We start from the raw sequence: 27,968 nt of genomic DNA, 5'->3' as shown, positions 1-27,968 counted from the left end.
GCCCTCGTCACGTGTCCCGCGGCGGCGGCGGGCGCTGTGTTCCTGCGAGGCGTGACCGCGGCGGCGCCGCTGATTGGCTGCGGCGCGCGCGGCTTGGGCGCGAGGGCGGCGGCCCCGCCCGCACGTGACGTCGGCGCGCGGCTCGGAGTCGGCCCCGGGACTGAGGCGGCGGCGGCCGCGTCCCGCAGCGCCGGTGAGTGCGGCCCGGCCCGGCCCGGCCCCTCCGCTGCCGCCCTCCCCCCAGCCCCGCGGCCCCCCGCCCCGCCCGCAGCGCCCCGCTTCCCCGCAGCCCCGCGGCCCGCTCCCCGTCGGCGCGGCCGGCCTCGGTCTCTCTTCAGCAGCAGGGCCCGCTGCCCCGCCGTGCGGCTGGGGCTCTGTCCGGCGGCACAGCCGGTCCCCGGGCTCTCCTCAGCTCCCCCCCGCGCCGCGGGTGCCGGTCGCTGTCCCAGGGCCAGGGGCGTCCGGGCCTCCAGGGGTGCAGCGGGAGAGCTCTGGGCCGGTTCTACTCGGGGCTGTCCCAGCACGACTCGGGAGCCGTTTGGTTTCCTCCAGAGACATGGGTTTCCTTCGGCCTTCAGACACGGAATGTGTGGTGTGAAGAGAGACTGGATAGGGGAGAGAAGTGATGCCGCGGGGGAGATGCCTGAGGGGGTAGAGACGTGATGCCAGCGTGGGAGGCAATTCTGCCTCGAGGATTCACTTGTGTCTTTCTCTTTAATGCTCGCAGCACGGGCCTTTGTCATTCCTCGACACAATTCCAAATTCAAAGGACTTGCTGGGCTGCCAACATCCTCAGTTATCCTTCAGCAGCTGGTGAAGTCCCTGCAAGCAGCTGGGGCCGACCCTTTCATGATGCAGCTGGAACGATGCCATGAGGCCTGGTGAGACTTGGCCATAGCCATGACGGAGCCCCACAGGGTTTCGTTCACCACTCTCCACGGTCCTCTGAGCAGCAGTTTCTTGAAAAGGTCTCGGAAAGATGATGGAGAACAACCCCAGGACTCTGAACCAGCTGCCACAGCTGTAAGAATCACACTTACTCTCTTTGAGCCAGATCACAAACGCTGTCCAGAATTTTTCTACCCGGATCTTCTGAAGAGCTGTCGAGGGAAAGTCAAAGGTGGTTCATCAGGAGACAAGGTGAGTGTCCTCGTGGCCTGTGAGGAACCTGTGTCGTGTCTGAAGGTTCCAAAGGGTCTGTCTCAATGCTGTGTTGTGAGTTGGTTGTGTGTAAAGGATGGGAGGAGGGTGGTCAAGCATCCCACGGGCAGGAGAAGTGGCATCCAGGCAGGGCTCCTTGTCAGGCCACGCTGCCTCACTCCTGTGCCTTGTCTGGGATTTCACACCAGAAGGGTGCTGTGTGGATGTGGGACACAATGCTTGTTTCATTTGGAATTGCTTGATCCCAAGGCTCTGTTGGTACCTGGCTTGCTGGCAGCTATGGAGGGCTGTGTTCCAAAGAGCAGCAGAAGGACAGATGCTTCTACAATCTGCTGCTGCATCTTTTTTTTGGAACCCCGCACTGCTACAAGTGAATATTTCCACCTTGGTGTTTGGCATCTCCACCTGTGGGGTGGCTTTGGTGCTTTTGGCTGTTACCTGATGACTCTTCTTGCCTGTTGAAAGCCATTTCTGAGGACACAATGACCTGCAAACTGCTTGAGCATCTGAACTTTGTATTAGGTGTTTGTTTTCTATGAACTGACAGTTGATTGGATTCTACTCAGTTTTCCTGTTGCTCTTTAGAAGATGTTTCATGCTGCCTTTTTGGTTTTGTTTTGAGAGTTGTGAGAAGCAGAGATGAGTACAGAACTAGCTGAGAGAGCCTTTAGAGCCACTCAATATCACACACTACATTGAGTTGGAAGTCCAGCCCCCCCAGCAGTGAGCAGGGACATCTTCAACCAGATCAGGTTACTCAGAGCCCTATCCAACCTCACCTTGAACCTTTCCAGGGATGGGCATCCCCAGCCTCACTGGGCAACCACTCTCAGTGTAAAACATTTCTTCCTTAGGTTTAACCTGAATCTCCTCTCGTGTAGTTTTAAACCCCTTACTCTTTGTGCTATCACTACAGGCCCTGCTAAAAAGTCTGTCCCCACTTTCTTATAAGCCCCTTTTAAGTACTGGGAGGCTGCTCTAAGATCTTCCCAGAACCTTCTCCAGGCTGAACACCCCCAACTCTCTCAGCCTGTTTTGTAGGAGATGTGCAGCACTGTAGGAGGAACCTCAGAGAGCAGAGTAGAAGGGGAGAATCCCCTCCCTCAACCTGCTGGCCCCACTGCTGGTGATGCAGCACAGGGGATAGCTGGTTTTATGGGCTGCAAGCACACATTGCCAGGTCACATCTAGCTTTTCACCCCCCAGTACCTCCAAGCTGCTCTCCACAGGGCTGCTCTCAATCCACTCTGTCCATACTGGGGATTGCCCTGAGCCATGTTGCAGGACCTTGCAGTTGGGACTTGGTGAACTTTATGAGGTTCACATGGGCTCACTTTTTGAGCTTATCTGGATCCTCCTGAATGGGCATCCTGTCCCTCAGGCATGTCAGCAGCACCACTCAGCTTGGTGTCATCTGCACACCGAGGCTGTGCTCCATTCCCCCTATCCATGTCATTAATGAAGCCATTAAACAGACCTGTGCTAAATACTGTGCTGAAGGGTGGTTTACCTGAGCTTCTACCTGGGTGCTGTAGTTGTGGGGGGTTTAAGGTGTGGGGTTCTGGTGGCAGGATTGGTTCTGATGTTTTTGTCTGTCTTATTTCTACAGAAGAAGGACCCTGCTGATCCCTTTAACGATGATGAAAAGGAAAGGCACAAAGTGGAGGCTCTTGCTAGGAAGTTTGAAGAAAAATACGTATGTTTGTCTTCTTTGTGTTATGTTACCCCTCAGAATGAGTAATGCTGTCAGCTCTCAGCCAGCACTGTTTAATGGTCATTGTCTTTTCTGCTGCAGCTCTTCCTCTTGGCTGCAAGGTGCTGTTTTCTCTGCTCCTTTCCCATCTCAGGGCTGTGGTCCATGAACATAGTTCAGATACGTTCTTCAAGCAGATGACAGTGATTAAAGTGAATGATGCTCTCCCTTCTGGTGGCAAATAATTGCTGTCATTCATAACATGTAATTTCCTTAAGCCAAGCTTAATTTCTAGGCCCTGCAGCTGTGGGACAATGTAATCTGTAAGTCTCTATGTCCAGTCAGTGGCCTGTCTCACCCATTTGCTTCCTGTTCTTCCTCTCACTTCTGCAGAGAGCACTAAAACTATGTTATGTTTTGCAACTGGGACTTTGGGAGGGTGAGTTGCTGTGTTGTCTTGTGGTTCAGATTTGACCTGTGGATCACCCTAATGCATCACATCTGTGTTTGATGCGTGTAGTACTCAGCTTGTGCTGAAAAAATGATGGAGGGTTGCAGACCCAATTCAATGTCAAGTCTAGTGTCCCAAAGCTGGCCTCTCTGGTAGGTCAGCATTCAGTTTCACGTGGCTGCACTGTGTTTGGTTCCCTCTGACAAGGCAGGAGACTGCATTTACCATATCCTGAGGTGACAGTCTGATGGGAATTAACACTGGTTGGATTCTACTACTGCCAGACTTTTCTGTAGTAGAGCCAATATCAGCATCTTGTTCCAGGGCTGTCCTTGTGGTAACTGGAAAAAAAAGATGAACACCCTGTCACAGAATCCCATAGTGCTGGGGATGGGAAGGGCCCTGCAGAACTGCTCAAGCAGCTTCCCCTTGCTCAGGGGGCACAGGAACGTGTCCAGCTGGGGTTGGAAACCTCCTGAGAAGGAGCCTCCACACCCTCCCTGGGCAGCCTGGGCCAGGGCTCCCTCACCTCAGCACCAAACCAGTTTCTCCTCCTGTGCCAGGGGAACTGTTTGTGTCCCAGCTGTCCCAGGGTCCATCACCCCTTGTCCTGGTCCTGGGCACCACAGAACAAAGTGTCCCCCCATGCTGCTGACACCCACCCTTTAGGCACTTGTCAGTGCTGCTGAGGTGCCCCTGAGCTCAGGCTTCTCTTCTCCAGGCTGAGCAGTCCCAGGCCCTGCAGCCTTTCCTCCTCACACACATGTTCCATCCCCTCATCACCTTGGTGTCCCTGCACTGGCCTCTCTGCAGCAGTTCCCTGTCTCTCTGCAGCTGGGGAGCCCAGAGCTGTCGACAGGACTCCAGCTGAGGCCTCAGCAGGGCAGAGCAGAGGGGCAGCAGAACCTCCCTCCCCCTGCTGCCCACACTCTTCTTCACACACCCCAGATGCCATTGGCTTCTTCCCCATGAGGGCACGTTGCTGGCTCGTGGTTAACTTGCTGTCAATCTTTTCTTGCTTAGGGTGGGAAGAGGCGTCGAAAAGACCGTATCCAGGACTTGATTGACATGGGGTACGGATATGACGAGTCTGACTCCTTCATCGATAACTCTGAAGCAGTGAGTGCTGGGGCAGGTTGGGGTGGGGGTTAAAGGCAGCTGCTGGGGGGCTGGGCTGGCACCTGGGGCAAACCTTGCCAGGATGCAAGCCAGGACTGTGCTGGGGCTGGGGAGAAGAGGTGCTGGGACAACCAAAAAGCAGGAGAATGCTGGCTGCCAGAGTGTCCACAGCCCTGTCTGTTTCTGGGGGAGCACAAGTCCTCTGTCCCCTCTGTTCTCCAGGCAGCTCAGCTGTGGAATAAAGTAGCAAAGCTCAAGGTGCCAACAGATTGTTCTCTGCTCTTGCCAGTACGACGAGCTGGTTCCAGCTTCTCTTACCACAAAGTATGGAGGGTTTTACATCAACTCGGGAACGCTGCAGTTTCGGCAGGCATCTGAATCCGAGGATGACTACATTAAAGAGAAAAAGAAGAAGTGTCCTAAGGTCAGCAAGCTAACTTTCTTGATTATTTCCTCTATTAGAACATGGTGGGTTAGCTGTATGCTTGTGTGACTCTTCTGGGAAACCAGTGGTGCTCTTTGGCAGCAGTGTCTGTTGGAGAAGGCTCCAGTTAGACTGTGTGCAAGCACTGTGGTGGCAGATGGCTGGGGTTTGGGTTAACACAGCCAGTGGGGAAAGAGCAGCTCTCACATTCTTGGGAGAGGAGCCAAAGTGGCTCTGGGGTGCAGGTAGCATTTTTAGAAGGTGTTTTTTGATTGTGACTTGGTTTTGATCCTCTCCAGAAGCGGAAATTGAAAGATGGAGGTGAAAAGCTGAAGAAGAAGAAGAAAGATGATTCCTATGACAAGGAAAAGAAATCCAAAAAGTCCAAGTTCCCCAAAGCTGGGTAAGGAGGGAGAGGGAATTCTTGTTGCTCTGCACCTTGCCTCAGGGTTACAGGTGGCATTTGTTATGCTGCAGTAGTACCTGTTGCAGTGGGGGGTGGCTTGAGCTTGAGCAGCAGAGACACAGCAGGTAAATGCCCATTGCTTCCCAAGGGAGAGACAGAAGGCAGCTGGTGTGTAGGGAAGGAGCACATCTGCCCAGCATGAGTGTCTGAGCCAAGAGGAGCACAACAAGCTGCAGCGTTGGTGTTCCTTGGAGCTCTGTTGCAGCACTGACTATGGGAACAGGTATTGGAGAGCCTGAAGAGAAGGAAAAGGGATTTTGTCTCCTGACTTGAACAGGCAGAAAAGCTGCTGACATGCTCTCTCTTGCTTCAGTTCCTCTGCACTAGGTCTTTGTGTATTTCCCAGCCTTCCTTGATGGAATAATGCACATAGCTAAATAAGAGCATAAGTCAGTGGAGAGGGTTTAAGCTCCATCACCTCTCTGCTCTGGGGAAGGACAGCCTTCTCCTCTTCTCCAAGCTGAAAAAGCAGCAGGACCTTAACAGGCTGTAGAATAGTTTTCCAGGTGTAACTAGGTCTGAGATTTTTCAGAAGGTTGATGCCTATGGCTAAGGTGAACTGGGATGAAGGTGTCCTCCTCTCTTCCCTTCATCTTGCATTCACTTCCCTTTCCTCCCCCCTACTTTGTTTACAGCTTTACAGCCTTAAATGCAAGTAAAGAGAAGAAGAAGAAGAAATACTCTGGTGCTCTTAGTGTCAAGGAGATGCTAAAGAAGTTCCAGAAGGAGAAGGATGCTCAGAAGAAGAAAGATGAAGAGCAGAAAGTGGTGACTTCTTCACCAGCAGAAGCAGCAGCCCCCAGGGAGGCGGAGGCGATGCCCGACCCTTTACTCTCGCTCTTCGGCCACGCCAGTGACAACGACCTACTTCAGGCAGCAACAGCTATGGACTCCCTAACTGACCTGGACCTGGAGCGGCTCCTCAGTGAATCCCCAGAAGGGAGCCCCTTTCCTGATGTGGAGGATGGGAGTGATCCTATTGGGGTGGGCTTGGAGCAGGATTTCAAGCAGCCACCAGCCCTGCCAGAAGGTCTGCCAGCCCCTTTGGAGAAACGCATCAAGGAACTGGCTCAGGTATGGCACTTTGGTACAGGGCACTGGGCTTGTGTGGTTGCTGGAGGGGGCACTGCGCTGCAGGTTTTGTGTAGCTTCATCCAGAGAGCCAGAGCACTTTCCAGTGGGGGAGTTTTGCAATACCACATGGAGTCACAGCTTTGTGTCACCCCATTTACTCTCACACAATCCCAGCATGGTGGGGGCTGGCAGGGCCCTGCAGAGCTGCCCCAGCCCCTGCTCAAGCAGCTTCCTCTGGCTCAGGGGGCACAGGTAGGGTTGGAAACCTCCTGAGAAGGAGCCTCCACACCCTCCCTGGACAGCCTGGGCCAGGGCTCCCTCACCTCAGCACCAAACCAGCTTCTCCTCCTGGGCCAGGGGAACTGTTTGTGTCCCAGCTGATGTCCATCACCCCTTGTCCTGTCCCTGGGCACCACAGAACAAAGTGTCCCCCCATCCTGCTGACACCCACCCTTTAGGCACTTGTCAGTGCTGCTGAGGTGCCCCTGAGCTCAGGCTTCTCTTCTCCAGGCTGAACAGCCCCAGGCCCTGCAGCCTTTCCTCCTCACACACAATTTAACATGAATGGCCTTAAAATGTGAAATAATCAAGGACAAATTCTGCCATAGCAGTTTTATGTGTGGTAGTGGTCAAGACAGTGTCAATGTTCTGTGTATAAAATAAGTGAATGCAGCTGGAAAGCACGACCTGCTGCACAGCATGACAAGGCATGAAAAGCCCTGCAGATGGGGCTCGAGGACTTGTTACAGCCATTTCCCAGGTCATAGGCAGGCAGATTCCTTCACAGAGGCATGGGTACAATTTGGCATCTCCCCCATTGGAGCTGCATCACAGCCACACATCAGTGTAGAGCCCCAGAAGGGCTCTACTTAAGCCTCTCTTACTTAATAATTCCTGTTACTAAAGATAAGCTTCTGTTAAAGATAACTCTGTTCTTCTGAGAAAGTTGAAGCATGTCTGGTGGTGGTGAGCAGATGGAAGAGAAGGAGGGATTGAAGAAAGTATCCCCACAGCTGATAAAAAGCATGGGCTCTTCATGGATGTTTGTTTGCTATTCAGGCTGTTAACAGAAAGCACTGACACAGCTGTTTCTGAGCTGTACCTGAGGTAAAGGAGAACATGAGATAGCAAGTTAATTGCTATGCTGCTGTAAGGTAGTGTAACAGCAGACTACCTACAGATCTTCCTGCTTAGATTTTCCTGCTGCTGTGTGTCTTGTGGGCTGTGTTTGGTAAGAAAAGAAACCAAGGAGGAGGAGAAATACAAGATTTAACTAACTGCAGCCCGTTGGCCAGTTAGGGCTTTGGGCCATGGCCATACATTTTTGGGAATGAAGAGGTGCCATACCTCTGTCCCAGAGCCAGCTCTCTTCCATCCCAGCAGGTGGGAGTATCTCCTGAGTTCAACAGAACCTCCACTAATTTCCTCTTTGACTTGATTTGACTTTAACCCTCTCTTAGCACTGAGCCTTCTCTCCTTTGATTCTGTCAGCAGCAGGTCACCAACAGCTGACACTGGGGAATCTACAACCTCCTGGGCATAATGAATCCCTAACCAGCCTCAACCTTGGAGTGTTAATCCCATGCAAGGAATCACAAACTTGATGTGATGCCTTGTGGTGAATCCCAGGCTTGTTTACATCCCCACTTAGGAGAGACTGAGAACTCTGGGCAGTTTTCTGCTCTCTCTTTCATCTCTTGGAATCATTTTCCCGCTGGACATATTTTTCATGGGTGTGAATCTTTTGGGCACTGCTGTGTGTGCTGCAGTCATAGCTAAAGAAGCTTCCTGAACAGCATTTCAGGATTTTTTAGTTTCCATGGTGTTGATTGCAAATAACATATCCCCTGTGGCTGCTGCTCTTTTTGTTGGTTTCTTGGCTTAGTGTCCAGATGGGTCTAGAAAGCCTGGTGTTACACATCCCTGACCTTCTATAAACAGGACTAGCACAATCTTCCCTGTTCCAGAGGCAAGCTCTGTGCTCATATTACTCAATCTAACAGCTCTAACATGAAGTTAAAACCATGCCTTAGAACTGTGGGAAGTAGGCTGAAGGAGCCAGTTGCCACCAGGCCACCTCCTTTGCTCTGTTAAATGGAGGAACCTTCACTCCAGGGTAGTAACTTCACCACACTCAGCTCTTGTGTCTGGACAGGAAGATCCAGAAGGGGAAGGTCTGTGGGCCACATGGTCTTAACCACTTCAGATGGCAGGGTTGAACTTAAACTGAGGAGTTGGAAGAGTAGAGAGCACAATCTCTGTTCTGCCTGAGGACTGTGGCAGCTTTTAGCCCATCTACAGCAGGCAGCTGGTGCTGAGTTTGGTGGAATTAAACTGAGCCTTGTTTCACAGCATCTCTTGATCACTTGTGCCTGTCTGTATCTGTGAACTGATGATGACTTGTGTTATTTGCTGTTTTCCAGGCTGCCAGAGCTGCAGAGGGAGAAGGCAAACAGAGATTCTTCACTCAGGACATCAACAACATCATACTAGAGTAAGTGCCACCAGGAGAGAAGAATGGGAGCTGAGTGTTAGGCAGAGCAGTCTGGGTAAATTCAGGAGCAGGTTCAGCAGGAGTTGTGGGGATGTCCTCATACATGCAGAACATGCCTAGGATAGCAGGAATGTCTCCTGGAAGTGGGTTTCAGTGAAATATGGTGTATAAGGGAGGTAGGAGAATGATGGGGGAGAACAGGCCTCCTGTTCTCAAGATGTGATATCTGTGTGCTTCAGCTTGGTCACTTGTGATGTAACTTGAGAGAAGAACAGTACATTTCTCTCTGTCAGAGATGTCAAGCATGTTCTTTGCTATATGGAACATTTAATAACTGGGATAAGGCTGCTGTGCAAACTGGGGGAACTCCATTACTGCTCTGTACTTTGGAGTCTCCCAGTTACAGAATGCCAGAGCTGCTTCACACAGCTGCTGATAGTGGCTTCATTCTTCTTCAAGTGCCTGGAGAAGGCTGATGAATACAGACAGCTTTGTGATCATTGCAGGGTAATAATACTTACACAGAGGCTTTAATTTCATTAAGGTACTTGAAGGGAATTGCTGAAGGGAAGTTTAGGAGTCTGTTTTCCCCTCTTGTTTCAAGTGGTGATTACCACCTTTCAGCATTCCACTTCTCACTGCACAAACACTTCTAATCTGTTGTCAAATTGATGACTTTAACCACATTCAGGAGAGGTTTAGATGGGTTTGGATGCTGCTGTAGAATCAGGTGGGGGTTTTTACAGACTACTGACACTGAGAGGTGGCTTGAAAAGCAACTCTCTCAAATGGTACATAACTGTGTGGGTGGCTTTGGCACACACTGACCTCTCTAGTCTACTCACTGGGAAGTTGAGTTCGAGCCAAGGGATGAAGTTTGGTTCCATATTATCCTGAGTTAGACTGCTGTGGTGTCTGACATAAGCAGAGTGTACCTCTTGTTGCATTGCCTGACACCTCAGGCATAGCTTGGGGTAAAGGGCTTCAGTCTCTTGAGTCTATAGGACAAGGGACAACGGGGACAAGCTGGAACAGAAGAGGTTCCAGAGAAACACAAGGACAAACTTGTTCCCTGTTGAGGTGAGGGAGCACTGGCAGGGGCTGCCCAGATGGGCTGTGGAGGCTCCTTCTCTGGAGACATTCCAACCCAGCTGGATGAGTTCCTGTGTGCCCTGCTCTAGGTGCTGCTGCTCTGGCAGGGGGGTTGCACTGGGTGAGCTTTCCAGCTCCCTTCCAACCCTTAACATACTGTGATGCTGTGATCACATAGTTGGGCTTGTACTTTATCCCTCTCTCCCTGCCCCCACCTCCCTGGGGTGCATCAGAGTTGCATTTCTGTTGCTCCAAGAGTCCCTATCAGGCTGCTTTTCATCACTGTGTTTGTCTTGTTCTTCAGCATCGAGCTGCAGACGCGGGAGCTGAACAGCCAGATCCGCTCAGGGGTGTACGCCCACCTGGCTGCTTTCTTCCCCTGCAGTAAGGACACTCTGGTCAAGCGTGCCCGTAAGCTTTATCTCTATGAGCAGGTGAGTGCCTGTGGCAGTGCAGACTGGCCAGGACTTGGCCCACCACACTTGAGTGTCTTGGCTGGGACATGCCACATGAACCTCATCCCTTCTGGGCTTGTTCTAGGGCGGGCGATTGAAAGAACCTCTACAGAAGCTGAAGGAAGCCATTGGAAGGGCCATGCCAGAGCAGATGGCCAAGTACCAGGAGGAATGCCAAGCCCATACTCAGGCCAAGTTTGCCAAGTAAGCTTCTTATTTGCTCCATATGCATCTGTAGCTATTCCCAGCAGGCTCCCTGTGACCTGTAGGCTGCTCTCATGGAGTTTACCACCTATTGATCAGAGGACTAGAATATCTTCCTGATGAGGAAAGGCTGCAGGACCTGCAGCTGTTCAGTCTAGAAAAGAGACAGCTGAGGGGGCACCTCACCAACACTGACAAGTACCTAAAGGGTAGATGTCAGCAGGATGGGGGGACACTTTGTTCTGTAGGGCCTAGTGCCAGGACAAGGGGCGATGGACATCAGCTGGGACACAAACAGTTCCCCTGGCACAGGAGGAGAAACTGGTGTGGTGCTGAGGTGAGGGAGCCCTGGCCCAGGCTGCCCAGGGAGGGTGTGGAGGCTCCTTCTCGGGAGGTTTCCAGCCCCAGCTGGACACGTTCCTGTGCCCCTGAGCCAGGGGAAGCTGCTGGAGCAGGGGCTGGGGCTGGAGCAGCTCTGCAGGGCCCTTCCAGCCCCCACCATGCTGGGATTCTATGATTTTAATTCTACAGTCAAAAAATTGCTGGCAGGCAGTAACTGGCTTCATTAAACTGTGTATTTCCTCTGTGCCATTGGCCGTGGCAGTGCTGAGGTAACAGTTGGGCTTGATGATCTTCAAGGTCTTTCCCAGCCTGAATGCCTCAGGTTGTGTTTCTGGCTGTGCCAACTACAGCAACGTTGATGGGACCAGAACTTGGCTGAAGTGTTTCATTATTGTGCAGGTGTGTCTTTAGGAACATGGCTGGCTGAAAACAGTAAGGCTGGGTTAGTCTCTGTTACACAATACTGGGACATGTCTCAATCTTCAGCACTGAGCTGAGCTTGCACCCAAAGCAGGAGACTGAAGCTTCTTCCCATGCCTGTGTTATCACTGAGTATTGAGACCTCTGAACAGTGTTGTCCAGAAATGCTTAATCCTTTCCTTGACTCTCCAAGGACAATGACTTCCATGTTACCTCTGTCTCCGTTTAGGATGCTGGAAGAGGAAAAGGACAAAGAGCAGCGAGATCGAGTTTGTTCTGACGAGGATGAGGATGAAGAAAAGGGAGGGAAACGAGTCATGGGGCCACGGAAGAAGTTTCAGTGGAATGATGAAATCAGGTTTGCATGATTTGGATCTTAAGTGACTTACTCTGTGCAGTTGGAAGTGAAGCATTTTGGTATTTGTATCCTGTTTGCAGAGCAGCCCTGATCATCTGTAGTAACAGTCAGCTGGAGGTGTGTGGCAGACTGTTCTGTTTGTGGAAGCCACTATCACATTTGTTAGCTCTTGCACTTCTATACATTGTAAAATCAAGCTGATTTCAAGCACAGGCCAACTCAGAGAATTGCCAAGAAGTCTCTGTGCACACACCACAGGAGAGGGAAAGATCTTTGGGGGGAAAAAAAGGGAACTCAGCTGCATTGCTGAAATCCTACAGACTGGACTCTTAACCAGACCAGGTTCTGGTTGTAAAAGCAGTTAATGCCAATGGGCATTGCTGCCCCTGGCAGCCAGGGGTCTGACAAAGAACAGAGTGCTGGGTGAGGGGGAGAGTGACAAAGGATAACATGAGAATCAGTCATGGTGTCTTCTTCATCTTTTTCTGTAGCAAATTGGGGTGCTGCTCTGTAGGTGGCCGATTCATTTAGAACCAAGCAAGCTTCATTTCCAGCCTTCTCATTGCCTCTGAGCACAAAGGTCTGCAGAGAGGATCAGTTCTGTGGTTATGAATAGATGCCTGTAGTTCTGGCACAGGTTTGCTACCTCTGCTGTCTCAGGAGATTCAAATGGGAAGGACTAAGATGCCTTTTCTCCCCCAGCACATCCACGTGCGTGCACACACAGTGAGGAACGTGCCTTTCCTGTCCTCTTTCTTGTGGAGGCAGCATAGGGTCAGGTTTATTAGGCAGAGCCAGGTGTGTCTTGGTGTGTTTATCCAGCCCTGGACAAACAGCATGACCTCCAACTGGGGAGAGTTAATCTGCATAACCATATTTGCAATCTTCCTGTTCTTCAGGGAGCTGCTTTGCCACTTGGTGAAGATTAAGTTGGATGGTTATGACCTTGACAAGAATAAGGCTCAGTCTCTAGAGGATTATGTGAAGAACTTCCTAGATGGAGAGGTGAAGCCCCTTTGGCCAAAAGGCTGGATGCAGGCCAGGTGAGCAAGAATCAAGTTGTACAACTCCAGGGATTCCTTGTCCTGAGGAAGGTCATTAGTCCTACCCCTGCTCCAAGAATGACTAGCTCCAGGCTTAGATCAGAGTGCTCAGGGCTTTGTTCTAAGGAGTTTTGGAAACCTCCAAAGATGGAGATTACCACAGCATCTCTCAGCCCCTCTTCCAGTTCTTTATCACTCTTCATGAAATCTTTTCTCCTTGTTCCCAGTCAGAATGCCTTTTGCTGTGCTGAGCTGAATATTCCCTCTTCTTGCTTTTTACTGTGCACCTTTGAGAAGGGTCTGTCTCCATCTTCTTTGTGGCTCCCTGCACCCCACGCTCTTTAAGTAGTGTAAGACTGCCTTTAGGTCCCTCCTTGGTATTCTCATTTTCCAGGCTAAGCAAACCCCCTTCCCTCAATCTCTCCTTTTCTGTCCCTGTTCCTCAGCCATCATAGTGCCTCTGGACTGTCTTCAGTCTGTCAACATCTCTATTGTGGGGACCCTGAAACTGGATGCTGTATCCAGATGTGACCTCACACCTGCTAAGCAGAAGGGAGTAAGCACTTGAACTGCTGGCTGTGGTCTTACTAATACCTGCCAGTATATAGTTAGCTCTCAGCAGTACACCCTTGCTCACCTTCAGTTTGTCCACCAAGCCCCCCAGGTCCTTTCCTGCAAAGCTGCCATGTAGCCACTTGGCACCCAGTTGGCCCCCATGTGCTGCTGCATGGGTTTATTTCATCTCAGCTGCAAGACTTGGCTTTTGTCTTGGAATTGCATGAGGTTTGTGTTGGCCCCTTTCTCCAGCCCATCGAGGTCCCTGCAAGTGGCAGTTCTGCTGTCCCATTCTCCCCCTCCCTCTGTTTTCATGTCACACTCAGACTTCCTGAGAGTGCAGCCTGTGCTGTCAGACAGGTTGTAAATGGCAACGCTGAGAAGTCTGTTTTGACCTCTGATGGATGCCACTGGCAAGTTACAAGGCAGAACTGAGACTGAGGTTAGGCTGAGTGGCCTGTGGTTTCTCCAGTCTGTATTACAAAGGATCACTTTGTAATCTGTCTCATGAAGGATACATGTTTCAGACACTTTGGGAAGTCATCCCTAGAGGAAAGCAAAGCAGAAAGGTTTAGGGGCTTATGGACTTGCACTGGACACTTCAGAGAGTCAGCAGAGGAAGCAGGAATCTGGTGTGGTTTTCTTTACCCTCTCTGGTGTCTTCACTGCTGTTTCCTGCTCTTTCACACCCTGCATCATCCATGCCATTGAGCTTGCAGAGAGAGCCATACAATGGGACTGTCATTAGCTTCTAGCCCACTTCATTTTGCCAATGGTTTTAAAGCAAGCACAGCTGCCCAGTCTTCTCACTGGAATCTCTGTCTCTTTGCATTTAAAGAGATGGGCTGTCATCTTCTCTCCGATTAATCTGCTTTTGGGGTTTCCTGGGGGATAAAGGAAGAAAGGAGATGCCAGTTCTTAAGAGCACAAAGTATGAGCAGCATGTTACAGATCCATTGGGAAAAGTCCCTGGGCATTTACTGCAGCTGCATGTGCCCATGAAGTACAGTAGTGTGCATGGTTGTAGTGTGGTGGTGTAGTGTATGGGAGCTGAATGAGATCAGGAGGTGGGTGCAGGTTCCTACTTGGTTAATGAAGATACTACCAGTTTGAGGGTTGTAGCTTCCCAAGTTTTAAAACCTCTTTTCCTTGAATAAAAGGAAATGAGGGACTGAATTTATTCAGGACTGAGTAAAAGCTTTTCTCCTGGTTGCTTTCCAGTGTTTCAAGGACAATGGTTTCTCCTGCTGGGACTTGGTGGAGTTGGACTTGATCTTGAGATATTCTGTGACCTGTCAGTTTAAAGACAGAGGGTAGACTGACAACCACATGGAAGGGGAGGGATTGGCAACACTAGAACTATAAACAATTGTATGGACAAGGCAGTTTGGGTCACTGTCTTCATGATCACAGAAGCTCATCTTTGAGAGGAACTTGAAGATAGACAGAGGAACAACTTTGTGGATGAGTTCAGAGTGGCCCTGCCATGATTCTGTTTTCTCAGCACTCCAAGGCAATTAGTGGAATGGAAAGGTTAAAAAAAACTTGCATTTTAAAAGAAGGAGGATGACAAAAGTCTTTGTCAAGCTGTTAACAGCAGATGGGAAGTGTTTTCTGTGTGCCAGCACTGAGGGTGCATTTGTTAGCTTCTCACCCTGATGTCTCAGGGGGCAGCTGAGTGGCAGCTGCTTTAGGTGAAATAGACTTTGTGTGACTGGTTTACCTGGCCTCAGTAGTAAAGGGGTTTGGATGAAGCTCTGTTTATTGGTTGTGGTTAATCAGTGGTTACAGAAATAGTTGTGCTGATTCAAGAAGCCTCTTCAGGTGTTTGTTGGGGACGTGAAGGCGACAGGGACACGCGACAGCGGAAGGTTACCTTCCTCCCTTGAAGCTGGTGAAGAGCTCTTGGATGATCTGCAGCAGCAGAAGTGCCCAGTTTGAATGATTGTACTGCCTCTCCAGTTGGCTGGCAGCTTTTTAAGCTGGCAGGGGTTTTTGCTTAGCTCTTGGCCAACAGCTGCCTTAATGGCCTCTCCAGCGCCTCCAAGCAAAGCTCCCCAGAGAGGGAATCCTGTGGGGGACTTCAGGAGGACTTTCCCTAGAAAAGGGATGAACATTTTGTTTGCTCTCTGTGGTTTTAATGTCACTAAGTCCCCTGCTGTACTGTGCAGCTCTGTCTCCAGTGATCCCAGCTGCTCTACTGGGTCTTGCTGGATATCACTTCTCATTGCTCTCTTCCCTTCTTAGGACACTGTTTAAGGAGAGCAGGCGTGTACACGGACACCTCACATCAGTCCTGTGAGTATCGTGCAGCATTCCTTTAGAGTGATAACTGGTGAACTCCATTCCCTGGGGCCTGGGTGGATCATGCAGGAGCACCTGAGCTTGCTTGGCCTCCCTCAAGATAGTTTGGCGCTGCTTCAGTTGGGGAAGGTCTAGGGAGAGCAGCTGTTTGCGTGTGACGTCTCCCGACAATAACCTTCCGTGCTTCAGCCTTACCATAAGCTCAGAGAGAAGAGCTTTGAAGCCAGGTTGCCTCCTGGCCTTCTTCAGCAGACTGGAGGCAGGTTTCTGTGCTAGTCCCTGGGAGGCAGGTTTAGGTAAAGCAGAGTGTGATGCCAGCACTGTGATTATTGCTACCTGTTCAGTCGGTCCTTGCTGCATTCTGGATTCCCTCTTTCTTGTTGCCTGGTCGAAGGAGGGGTACAATGTGTGAAGATGGATGCAACAGGCTTGTGGGTGGCAAACCAAGAGAGCCCTTGGAATCCATCTGGGCAGGTGCTTTAATGCCAAAGGGTCTCTTGGATCTTGCTGGCAGTCTGTAATAGCTGATGACATGGACTTAGGCTGATGTCTGGTTGACAGACGGTTCTTGGCACTGGATGAATGAGGGGAAGTGTGAGAAAGTATGAAATAAGAGTGTAGAGTCATCCTTCCCTCAGCCATACCTTTCCAGCAGTTCAGGGATGTCTTATACCAGAGATGGCATCTGACCAGACCAAGTGATCTGGTTTCCATGAGTTTGGCAGATGCTTTTGCATCCTTGATTTCTTCTGGGAACCTAAAAGAAATGGGGAACTTTTCTCCAGAACAGTCTCTGGATCAGTTTCTGGTTATTGCTGTAGTTAGGTCAGCAGTGAACTCCTGTTTGCTCTAGTTAGGTCAGCATTGGGTTCCAGCTCCTGGCCCTGCAGCCAGTGCAGGATGTGTCTGTTGAATGCTTTCACTGCTCTGCTACCATTTCAAGACTGATTCACTCCCCTGTGTGGGAGTTTGGGCTTCCTAGGGCAGCAACTGAATGTCATGTGGTTTTGAATCCTAGCAACCTGAGATGCTGCCTCTGTTCCCTTGGTTCTTTGCAAAAGACTCAGTGGATCATCATTAACAGGGCCCAAGTGTGCTCCCTAGTTGGATGCTTCCCTGTGGACATTCAGTGAGCCATGTTTCTTTTGTCTCCCTCAAAACAGGGCGAAGAAGAAAGTTATAGCTCCTGCTAAGGTCAAAGTGAAGGTGAGTTCTTTGTTTTCTGCTTCTTGTTGTTGACATACACCAAGAGTCAAGTGCCTGCCATCCTAAATCCTCTGTTTGAGCCTTGTATCTATATATAGGCACGAGGAAGTTACACTGTGAAGTAGCTTTAGTCAGTATTAGGCTTGCTTGAAAAAAAGCAATCAGAACAGCATCTCAAATTGATGGCAGCAGCAGCTGGGAGGGAGGCAGGGGTCTGGCAGGCACAGAATGTGCTTATTCTGCCTTTTATCCCCAAATTGGGAACCTTCCCTTTCCTTTTCAGCACTAAACCCAGCCTCTGTTCTGACTCTGCCTTCTCTTGTGGTTTTGTTCCAGGAATCTTCCTGCAAGCCTGATAAAAAGATGTCGGTGTCTGTTCCTTCAGTGCACTCAAGCAGCACCTTAGCTCTGTCTTCAGAGCCCCAGGGAGGAGCTCTGGGCATCAGTGCCCAAACCAGAGAACTCCTGTCCCTTGGGACAGCCCAAGCAGCCAGCACCACTGGTACTCCTGCTACCTTCATGGATGACTCCTTGGATGAGGACTTAATTCATAATCCCACTTCCTCCCTCGAAGCAGTCTCTAAGGAACTGGCTGTGCTGAACAGCAGAGCAGGAGGGAGCCCTGACTTTACTCTTCCTGGGGCTTCAAAAGCTCCACCAGAGAAGATCCCAGCTCTTGCATCCTCAGAGGAGAAGAGGACGTTTCCAAAGTCCAACCCTTCCCCTACATCATCCTCTGGTTCCCTTCAGTCCCCTCTAAATTTCCTGGCTGAGCAGGCCTTGGCATTGGGTCAGTCTTCTCAAGACAAAAAGACAGAGAACTCTAATTACAAAGAGCTCTCCTGCCAGGCCTCCCCCAGCAAAATCCTTCCTGATGCACACCAGGCTAAACAGAAACACCACGGCCTGGTCCGGCCAAGCCATGGGCCTCAGACCTCCACCTCGGTGCCAGGTTCTCAGGTGAAGGTCTTTCACTCAGGCAGCCAGATACAGAAAACTTTCACTGCCCCAGCTTCATTTGTCAAGCTACAGAATCCCAAGTCGTCCTCCTCCTCCTCCTCCCCACTGCCCCAGCGCTCCCTCCTCCAGCAGGTCAAGTCATCAACCAAAGCTCAGAGCTTCCATTCCTCTGTGTCACCAGGCAGCACCCAAAACTCCAGCAGCTCTCACAAGAGCCCGAGCTCATCCTCATCATCTCTCAGCTACACAGGAAAGCACTCGAGCGCCTCAAGCTCTTCTGGACAGTCTTACAAACCACCCTTTGTTTCTGGTTCCCTCTCCAAGCATGGAGCTTCTTCCAGCAGCTCCTCATCTGGAGCTTCTGCAAACCAGGGTGGCTCCTCTGGGAGCTTGGTGCCCGGTGGGCAGACCCCTTCCTCGGCTCAGGCATCCAGCCGCCCCTCCGCCAGCTCCTCAGTGAAGAAGACACCAGTTTCACAGAAGCTGACTCTGGTGGCACCTCCTGGAGGTTCGAATGGTGATTCTAGTGGGGGCACTCAAGGAGTGGCCAAATTGCTGACCTCCTCCCTAAAGCCAGCTGTTGTTAGCAGCACTGCATCTTCTACCTCTGTGCCGGTAAGCAGCAGGGTGCTGGCCCGGCCTGGGGCTGGGAGGACGTGTGGGATCGTGTCAGGCCACATCCCACCTTGTTCAGAGCCACTGAACAGTGATGGCTTCAAAAGAATTTCCTGAAATTCACACAGTCCCAGCATGGTGGGGGCTGGAAGGGCCCTGCAGAGCTGCTCCAGCCTCAGCCCCTGCTCAAGCAGCTTCCCCTGGCTCAGGGGGCACAGGAACGTGTCCAGCTGGGGTTGGAAACCTCCTGAGAAGGAGCCTCCACACCCTCCCTGGGCAGCCTGGGCCAGGGCTCCCTCACCTCAGCACCAAACCATTTTCTCCTCCTGTGCCAGGGGAACTGTTTGTGTCCCAGCTGATGTCCATCACCCCTTGTCCTGGCCCTGGGCACCACAGAACAAAGTGTCCCCCCATCCTGCTGACACCCACCCTTTAGGTACTTGTGAGTGTTGCTGAGGTGCCCCTGAGCTCAGGCTTCTCTTCTCCAGGCTGAACAGCCCCAGGGCCTGCAGCCTTTCCTCAGCAGGAAGTTCTTTATTGACTGTCTGGATGTTGGCTGTTTAGGCTGGGAAGTCCTGACCTTTGCTGTGGGCTTGCACTCCAGAATTCAGCTTTCATCTTCAGCTTCAAGTACCAGCTAAGCAAAACAGTGTGGTACCTTCCCTGTGCACGTTTTGCATAGGCTGTGTGATGTTCCTGCCCTGCCTTGGTGAGTTAGAAGCAGGAAGGGCTCTCATTTGGCTCAGGAGGAAGTGCATTAATGCAGGTTATCACCAGAGCTGAAAGTTACTGCCTCAGCTAAGATGGCAACAATCAATTTGTTGTTAATTAGGTCTGCAAACTTAGCCTTCCATCACAAGTAACCTTAGTGACATGGCCACTTGTTTCCACCACTGACCTGTGATACTGGGCTATCAGCTCAAAATGCCTGCTCAGCTGGCTTTGGTCATTACCTTTGTCCACTTTGTGTTGCTCCCCAGTTACTCCCAGAAGCTACTGACATGGTGTTTGGAGTGGTGCTCAGTGACAGTCTGGAGAACTCCTGGGTCACCTCTACAGACTTGTGTTATTCAGCCACTGTATTTAATGCTTGGAGGGCCTTCATTTTCATCTCTAGGCAAAAAGTAATCATTCCTAACACAGTTGCATTATCTTATTGGCTCCTCATGCCTGCCTTCTTTTATGGCACGTAGGAAGAGCTGGGCAATTCAATGAGTGTATTTAAATAGGTCTGAAAGCTCTGTACTGCTCAGCCTATGGGCCTTGTCTGTTACTGAGACAGAGAGCTGAAAGGCATTCCTCAGTGCCGTGTCTCTCCATGGGAGAGATCCCAAGGGATACACCCTTGGTGCCTTGGATTGTCAGCAGTGATATGTTGCCAAAAGTGGGTAGGAAGCATCCTCTCTGCTGCTCACAGGCAGTGTGTCAGCTTTTCCTCTGCCTCAGGGAGGCACAGTTCAGAGCAAGGGAATAATGGAGTCATGTCCAGTATGCTCACGTGTGGAACAGCATAGCGTCAGGCTGTGGGGCTGCCAGTGTCCTGGCCACCTTCACATGGCCTCGAGTTGGCAGCTCTTGGGCCTTGGCTAGGAAGGTGTTTCTTGCAAGGAGGAATTCTTGTTTTGCAGGTGAATGATGCTACACCTTGGTTTTCCCCTTCCTGACTGAGCTTTTCTGTTGCTTTTCAGAAGGGAACCAGTGGAGCTGTGCTGCTGACGAGTTCTTCCTCCTTAAGTGTACTGGCTCCATCCTACAAGTCCAGCAATCCAAAGCTGCCAGCTGCCCTGAGCACCACCCCATTAGGCATTATCTCTCCTATCCATTCCTTCCCTCTTCATGTCATCTCCTTCAGTTCAGACTCCTCCCCAAAAGCAGGAGTATCAAAGGATGCAATAGTTACAGGACCTGCTCCAGGAACTTTCCACCACGGCCTTGGCCACAGTGAGTATCCTCCTGGTCGTGTGTGTGTTACTGGTGCCTGTGCTGTCAAATAGCCAGAATGCCAGTGCTCTGCTGTGTTAACCCATTGCTGACCAACCCATCTCTTGCTGTTGCTTCATGCTGTAGTTCATGCACTTATATCTCCAGCAGTTGCATTTGGAGAACCCTGGGCATGTCCCTATAGCTAGCTCAGGAATCCCCAGAGCTGGAAGCTGAGCTACAGGTTAACTGCTGCAGCTCCTCTATTTGTTTCTGTCTTTGATATGTATTTGTTCCTTTTTTTTTTTTTGCCCCCTTCCTTTCTCCTTTCTTTGTTTTTCTCTCTAGGTCTTCTAGCTGGCTTGCACTCCAGCCCCCATCATGCAGCGCCACTCCCACATTCTGCCCTGTCCACTCATTTACCGCAAAGTTTGCCAGGTAACTTGTCAGACCCTCCTGTTGTGTCTTCTGTGTCCTCAGCCATCCTCTAAGCAGCTGCTCACAGAATCCCAGCGTGGTGGGGGTTGGAAGGGCCCTACAGAGCTGCCCCAGCCCCTGCTCCAGCAGCTTCCCCTGGCTCAGGGGCACAGCAACGAGTCCAGGTGGGGTTGGAAACCTCCTGAGCAGGAGCCTCCACACCCTCCCTGGGCAGCCTGGGCCAGGGCTCGCTCACCTCAGCACCACACCAGTTTCTTCTCCTGTGCCAGGGGAACTGTTTGTGTCCCAGCTGATGTCCATCACCCCTTGTCCTGGCACTAGACACTGCAGAAAAAAAGTATTACCCCATCCTTTTGCTATACACCTTTTAGGTACTGATAAGTATTATTGAGGTTCCCCCTCAGCCTTCTCCAGGCTGAACAGCCCCAGGTCCCACAGCCTTTCCTTGTCAGAAAGATGGTCCAATCCCCCGGTCATCTTCCTTTTAGGATGAAAGCAAAGCGATTGTCCATGTTGTCTGACCCACGTGGTTGTGACCAAAGCTCATGGCCTCACAGAAGCACAGAATGTGAAGGGCTGGAAGGGAGAACAGCCAGAAGAACAATTCACAGCATCACAGCATCTCAAGGGCTGGAAGGGAGCTGCAAAGCTCACCCAGTGCAAGCCCCCTGCCAGAGCAGCACCACCTAGAGCAGGGCACACAGGAACTCATCCAGCTGGGTTGGAATGTCTGCAGAGAAGGAGACTCCACAGCCCATCTGGGCAGCCCCTGCCAGTGCTCCCTCACCCTCACAGTGAAGAAATTCTTCCTTGTATTTGTTTGGGACTTCTTGTGTTCCAGTTTATACCCATTGCCTGTCATTGGCCATCACTGAGCACAGCCTGGCTCCATCCTCCTGACACTCACCCTTTACATATTTGTATCCATTAATGAGGTCACCCCTCAGTCTCCTCTTCTCCAAGCCTCCCATGGGACCAAATGAGGTGGAGCTCTCTGTCTCCTTCTGTTTAGTTAGCCAGGGCAAACTTGTGTGCTTCTGGAATGATGAGCCCTCAGTGCTTATAAGTGAGTGTTGTTTGCTGGAGGTACTCAGCTTTGCTCCCTGTGTTGTGGGGAAGAATTCTCCTGACAGGATTAAAGCTGTGCATGTTTATGCACAGTCTGCCAGGCCTGCCCAGGAATGAATGTTCTGTCTCTGTGGAGTTTTTTGTCACTAATGACCTATATAAATTGTGTCAGGCCAGAGTGTCTTGTGTCTGTGTGCTATTTGCCTGCATCTCCTTCATGACAAGTTTGTAGTGTAAATGGAGGCTGCTTTACTTGAGAACATGATGGTTTAGCAGTTCAGCCTCTTCCTGCCCCAGTTTGATGAGGGCAGATGCAATGAATAAACCAAGAGCTTTCTGCAGAGCACCTTCTCTGCTCCTAAATGGCATCCTGCCTGGTGGGCTGTGAGCATGTGGAGGAAGGAGAGAAGGAAGGGGGATCCATGCAACATTCAGGACACCGAAATGCAGGGAGGGCCAGCAGATTAGGCTTAACTGCTTCAGGGAGCTGCTTATCCCATTGGTAATTGCTCTTTCTGCTCTCTTGAACAGATCTGTAGCACTTCAGTGCAGTTCAGTGCCATTGTCTTGGTACCTGCTGCAGTTGTGATGGTCTGACTGAGCAGTGGGAGCCCAGTCAAGGGGATGAATCCTGTGCCACTGAGGCCATTAGATGTGTGGGTAACCTGCTGGAGCTTGTGTGGCTTCCTGTAGCAGTCAGGGGGGAAAATGCTCTTGGCTGCTGAGCTCAGGGCATGTTTGCTGAGGGAACAAGAGAGTGCTGTGCACGGGGGAACATTCAAAGAGGTTGTTGTCTTTGCTTCTTTTGCTGAAGTTTGTCTGAGACAGGTTGTTACTTCTCTCTAATGCAGTGGAGCAGAAGAAGGTACTAAAAGCAATCCCTGGGGTTTGAGGGACAGACCCTTCCTTTCTGTTTCTAAATTCACTGGAGAATGAGATGATTGATTGTGGTTTGAACATGGGATGTGAAACGTATCCTGTGGCCCTGAGGAGGAGTTCCCTGTTCTCTTATTGAAGGAAATTTAAGAGTGGGCACTTGACTGTTGTTTATAGGGCTTGTAACAAAAGAGGTTTTGGATGAGCTGCTGCTCCTGAGCAATGCCAGAAGCTGTGAGTGGACAAAAGGTGACCAGGAGTAAGTGAGGAAAAGCCAAATGTTGAGACAGCTTCAGCAGGGACTTGTTTCCTCACCCAGTGTTCTCACCCAGACATTGGAGATGGAGCTTAGTGCTCTCATCTCTAGGAAGATCATCAATTGTGGTCTTTTGTAGAACACAATAGATACTTAAATGACCACCATAGTGTTAAGATGTGTTCATTTGGTTTGTGGCATGATCTCTGGTTCACTGTATAAGCAGATGGCCGTAGCTGCCATTGCTCTGTAAGCTGAGGGGTCTGCTGAGCTGGGAGGTTGCTACAAATGCAAGGAAATGGTTGATGTCTTAAGGTGCTTTACACCAACATTCATCACAAGGTGTTTGTGCAAGGAGCATCTGGTGCTTGGCTGTGTGTTGTCCATGCTGGAAGTGATGCTGGAAGTGCCTGGTGCTGTGGGGATGGTTCTGACCGCTCGCTTTGGAAATGCACCGTGCTGGGACTGAGCTCTTGCATGGAAACAACTCTCCTTCTCCTGGAGAAGAAGCGCTTGCTGGGCTGCTCAGTGACACTGCTGCTTAACTGCACGTTTTGGTACACCCACTAGTTCATCCTGGGCTGATGGTAGCTTTAATTGCTGCTGGAAAACTTCTTCCTTAAACTTCCCTGTTCCTTCTTGAGTGCATCTCCTCGTTTCCCTCCACGGCTGTTTCTTTCCATTAGTTACATCCCTAGGGTTCCAGTTGCCATCAGTGGCACCTAAACCCTCCATTATAATGTCAAAGGTACACTAATGGGGTTATTATAAACCACCTTTAGATGCAAGGCAGCCAGCACCATGCATTTCTCATTGCCTAGACGAGGACAAGTGGCAGGGTGGGTTTTAGAGAAGGGCACAGGCCAGCTCTGAATCTGTCAGGAGAGCCTCAGTGCCTCCCACGTGCTGCACTGGGTGGGAAAAGTGGGTCTTTCTGTGCAGAGAGATCTGGCTGCCTCAGCTACAGGCAGCTCCCAGGAGCTGATGCCAACCCCCCCCCCTCCCCACTTGGTTTTCTTTCCTTTCAGATGCTTCTCAGCTCCACGGCAAGGGGTCCAATGCACAGCAGCGCAAGTTGTGACGTCTGCAAGGAAGGGATCTCCAGCACACAAGGGATAAAACCAAGAGGAACAGGTCATGAACTTTGGATACCAGCTGTGTCTTTTCTTTTGTTGTTGTTTTGTTGTGTGGTTTTGGTTTCTGGGTTTTTTTTTTCCCCTCACGACAACTGGAGAGACTGAATCACAAGGAGGAACTCATCGGTGCGTCTGCTCAGAGGCTTTCAGAGCTAAGCCCCACACAATGGGCCACCTTGAGCCATTCCCCTAATGAGAGAAGTGTTTTGTAGCACTGTTTTATTGCTGCTGCCTTTCATGCATTCCCTGGCACTGGCAGGAGCTAGAAGGCACAGGGGGCACTCGGGTGGTTTGGCTTTCTTGCAGCAGATTCCCACCCACCAGCGTGTCAGTGTCGGCCAAGTACCTCCAAGTCCAGTTACCTCCTTGGTGTCCCAGGGGAGGGTATGAAAGGTGCTTCTTTCTTCTGCTTTGGATTTACTTGGATAATTCTAGCACTGCCAGTGCTTTCTGAAGACATTGGACTGACTTTTCAATTGTACTATAAAACTGAACATTTCCTGTGTGGTGAATCCAACGAACCACCCGACGTTTCCCTCTGGAGGAGAAGGAAGACTCTTTAGAGAGATGCTTTTAGATGCAGTCATTGACTTTGAGAATTCTACTTCTTTTGGGCTTTGGATTTCTCCTTTTTCTGTTTTGTTTTTCCTCCAAAGGGATGCTTTATCCCCACTCAGTTTTATCCTCATTACCATCGAATGCATTGGATCGAATGGGACACTTCTCAGCATGTCACATGTATAGGAAGACATAATTCCAGTGCCTTTTATGGTGGAGCAAGAATGGACTAATGACACACATTTCAGCCCTATTTGATGTGCTCCTCAACCCTTTTTTAATCATCCTGTATTTAAAATGTATCCTGTTTTATTTAATAGAGCTTTTTATGGTTGCACATCACAAAAAGAGAGAGAAAAAAGAAAGAAAAAGCTGCACTGTCTGGACTCAGTGGTGTCTTGGTGACTGCAAAGGCAGTACCAAATCCAGCAAGAGCACCACATCTTAGCTGAGTTTGTGCAAGTGGGTTCCAGACCCTCCCCCTAAAGCCATTCTTTCCTAGGGTCGTCAGTTATGATCTCTTTGGTGGGCAGAGGGAATGATCAGGGTTAACCGAGGTCACTACCGAGTCCAATGAGTTCTGGAGTGTGGTAATATTGCTCTCCTGGATGATTTCTGCACTAGGATCCTGTGCTTGTCGTTGGCTGCAGGAATGGGGATCGTCTAGAACTGGGGTGTGTCTTGTATTGTGTGATCTTGGGATCCTTAGACCTAAACACTCGAGCTGAGCACACCCTTTCATCTGGGCAGGCTGTGGTTCCCACTCACCTTTCTGCTTCTCCTCCCTCGTCTGCCTTTTCTCAGGCCCCCCCACAGCCACCTCTGAATCATGCAGTAGGAGCTCTGATCCACAACAGCCTTGACTGGGATTTCAAGCAAAAGCTTGCAGCCTTCCTTCACGAGCTTTGGGGAAGGATGCTGAACCCTGAGTTATACCAGCAAATACCCGCTTTAGTTTCTCCCCATTGGGGTTTCTTTTAGGGTAAGATGCCAGATGGACCATTTCCATTTGAGCTGATAACATTTCCCAAGATTGTTTGTGTTTTCCAAAATCAAGCAGCTCAGATTTCAAATCTGTTTACAGAAGATAACCTAGGTTGTAGCAAAAGAGCCAAAGACAGAACTCTGTGGTGTTAAAAGCAAGCACAGCAATTACCGACGGACTCTGGAGCGGTGGACGTCGCATGGTTCCCCTCATCCTGAGAGGTAGTTTGCACCTTCAGCTCCCTGTGGTTGCTGAAAGAGTTGGTGAGCCCCCTGGCAGGATAGGGACCCTCAGCAAGTGACTCAAGGTACTGATTCTACTTCCCTCTCTTTGCTTTCATTGAACTGCTGCTGCTGGGAAGCACCCATGTGAGTGGCCAGAGCAGAATGCCCTCCTTCTAGGAATTCAAGCGAAGCCTCTTGCCTCAGGGAAATGTTTATTTGGTGGAAATTCTGTGGGATATTTGGGGTTGGTTTCTTTTTTTTTGTTGTTCCTTTCCATTATAATGAATGAGTGAATGGTAGGGAGCAGAGTGGCAGCAAGGCAGAACCCCCGAGAGCTGCTGGGGAGCCAGGGCTCTGGCAGCTCTGCCTTCACGAGGCAACTTGCAGCACTTGGGTGATGGTGTGGGGAGGTGAGGCTCCCGTGGCACACAGTAGGGCAGTTCCTTTTGGGTGGAAGAGCTGAGGTTTACTACTCTTTTTGTTTGGGTTTGTGTGTGTTGGGACTGTCTTGCTGAAGGTGGTGGGGGGATGGTATGAAAACTGTTAATCTTGTACAGAACAAACAAATAAATTGTTTCAAAGTTTCCAAAACGCTGCTTTTTCCCCCCTTTTGGTTTCATCTCCTCAAGTTTTAGTTTCATTACTTGGAGAATTTGTCTTTTAGCTCGGGTGCTCATCTGTTTCTTGAGCAAGTAATGAATTCTTTGCTCTTTTAACTAAAGCCTCTGCTGTGGGAAGTGAATTTCCAGCTCTGTTTCTAGCCACTGTGGTGTCAGAATTCCATGTTCTCATTCTCCACTCTCCTGCTGATGCCTGAAGTTGACATCTACTGGAAAGATTCCGACCTTGGAGCAACGATGTGAATCCTGCCTGATCCTTTCATTCACAGAGGTGAAGCAGTGGAGTTAATCCCCAGATCCAGGAGGGATCTGCAGTGAATGCTTACAGCTGCTTCTGGTGACTACAGAGTTTCCTGGGGTTTGGCTATGAGCTGAAGTTTGGGAATCAGGAAATGACCGTGCTGTAGGTGTGGAAGCCCCTGGCACCATCCCAGTGCAATTCCCTCTCTTCCTGCAGCTGCAGTCCCATTCCTCAGTGCACTTCACTCCCAGCTAATGCTGCTAATTAGTCTCAGCTCTAATGCTGCTCCAGCAATTTCCCTCTTGGAAAAGAACTGACAGCTAAAAGAAACAGTCCTATTTTTTAGCTTTGAAACAGCATCATCTCGTAAAGCCAAAGATGAGGAGAGTGCCCTAACGTAGAAAGAAAACCCAACTTCTGATTGGAACCACTGCACTTTAATCTTGTACTATAAATAGAATTCCCCTCTATTTCCCATTCCCTTACAGGAGTAAATGAAACATGTAGCTGCATGTAACCCCATCCAGTAAAATACCAGCACAGATGGCTTTTTAACCATGAGGTAAGCGAGCTGTGTTTCGAAGGCACTCTGCGTTTGGTTACTGTCGCATGCTTGACACTACCCTCTCGTGTTCAGCAATGCTGCCACCTCTTCATGTACTTCTGGCTGACCTCTCTGGTCTGTGAATGCTCCTCCTGGATCTAGGGCTGATGCCATCAAATTACATCTGCTTCACTCTTCCCCAGCAGCGTAGGCACGTTGGTGAACAGAATGACGGGTGTTTGGGTATTGATGTGGTGATACTCAGCAGAGATGGTGCAGCACACCTTTGTTTTTACAGAGTTGGTTTTCCCAGAGGATGATCCCATTGCTTAGAGTCAGTTGTTCACAGGGAAACTGTCCAGCTTACCAACATGCAGCTGATGTCATCGGCTCCTGCTGGTCAGCTCGGAGTCATCTTGAGCTTCAGCCTCTCTGAGGACTGCTGGATACAGCTTTTGATGTGGCTATGTGAGTATCTGTTGAGAAAACTGCAGGTTCTGCTGAGTCTTTGGACTTTTGAGGTACTTCATTGTCCCAAGGTTTTTTATTGTGGTTGAGGGGGGGGAGAAGGTTTTGCTGTAGTCCTGACAAACGTGTCTTCCACTCCTGGTGGTGCTTTTCTGCAGTGTATGACAGCAAGCAGTGTGGCTTCGTAGCGTGGCTGGG

The 27,968-nt window shown here is 50.3% G+C and overlaps 1 protein-coding gene across 7 annotated transcripts; it reads left to right on the top strand.

Moving 5' to 3' along the window:
• Window positions 1-106: 106 nt before the first annotated feature.
• UBN1 (ubinuclein 1) lies at window positions 107-26,456 on the top strand. 7 transcript variants are annotated; one of them, XM_061994007.1, is made up of 18 exons: window positions 107-193; window positions 728-1,140; window positions 2,771-2,857; window positions 4,329-4,424; window positions 4,714-4,848; window positions 5,148-5,251; window positions 5,950-6,388; window positions 8,812-8,882; window positions 10,279-10,408; window positions 10,515-10,633; window positions 11,625-11,753; window positions 12,653-12,796; window positions 15,599-15,649; window positions 16,819-16,861; window positions 17,198-18,436; window positions 20,125-20,377; window positions 20,705-20,794; window positions 24,023-26,456. In XM_061994007.1, the coding sequence occupies exons 2-18, from the start codon at window positions 901-903 to the stop codon at window positions 24,073-24,075; spliced, it is 3,423 nt and encodes a 1,140-aa protein (XP_061849991.1). In that variant the 5' UTR covers window positions 107-193; window positions 728-900; the 3' UTR covers window positions 24,076-26,456. The 7 variants fall into 7 exon arrangements, with proteins under 7 accessions (XP_061849991.1, XP_010199469.2, XP_061849992.1 ...); XM_010201167.2 differs by lacking the exon at window positions 107-193 and having other exon boundaries at window positions 277-1,140; XM_061994008.1 differs by lacking the exons at window positions 107-193; window positions 24,023-26,456 and adding an exon at window positions 21,283-22,086 and having other exon boundaries at window positions 277-1,140.
• The last annotated feature ends 1,512 nt before the right edge of the window (window positions 26,457-27,968 follow it).

This window comes from Colius striatus, chromosome 3, assembly GCF_028858725.1.
Source record: "Colius striatus isolate bColStr4 chromosome 3, bColStr4.1.hap1, whole genome shotgun sequence".
NCBI classification, from domain to species: Eukaryota; Metazoa; Chordata; class Aves; order Coliiformes; family Coliidae; genus Colius; species Colius striatus.
This window is presented reverse-complemented; position numbering and strand designations above follow the sequence as displayed.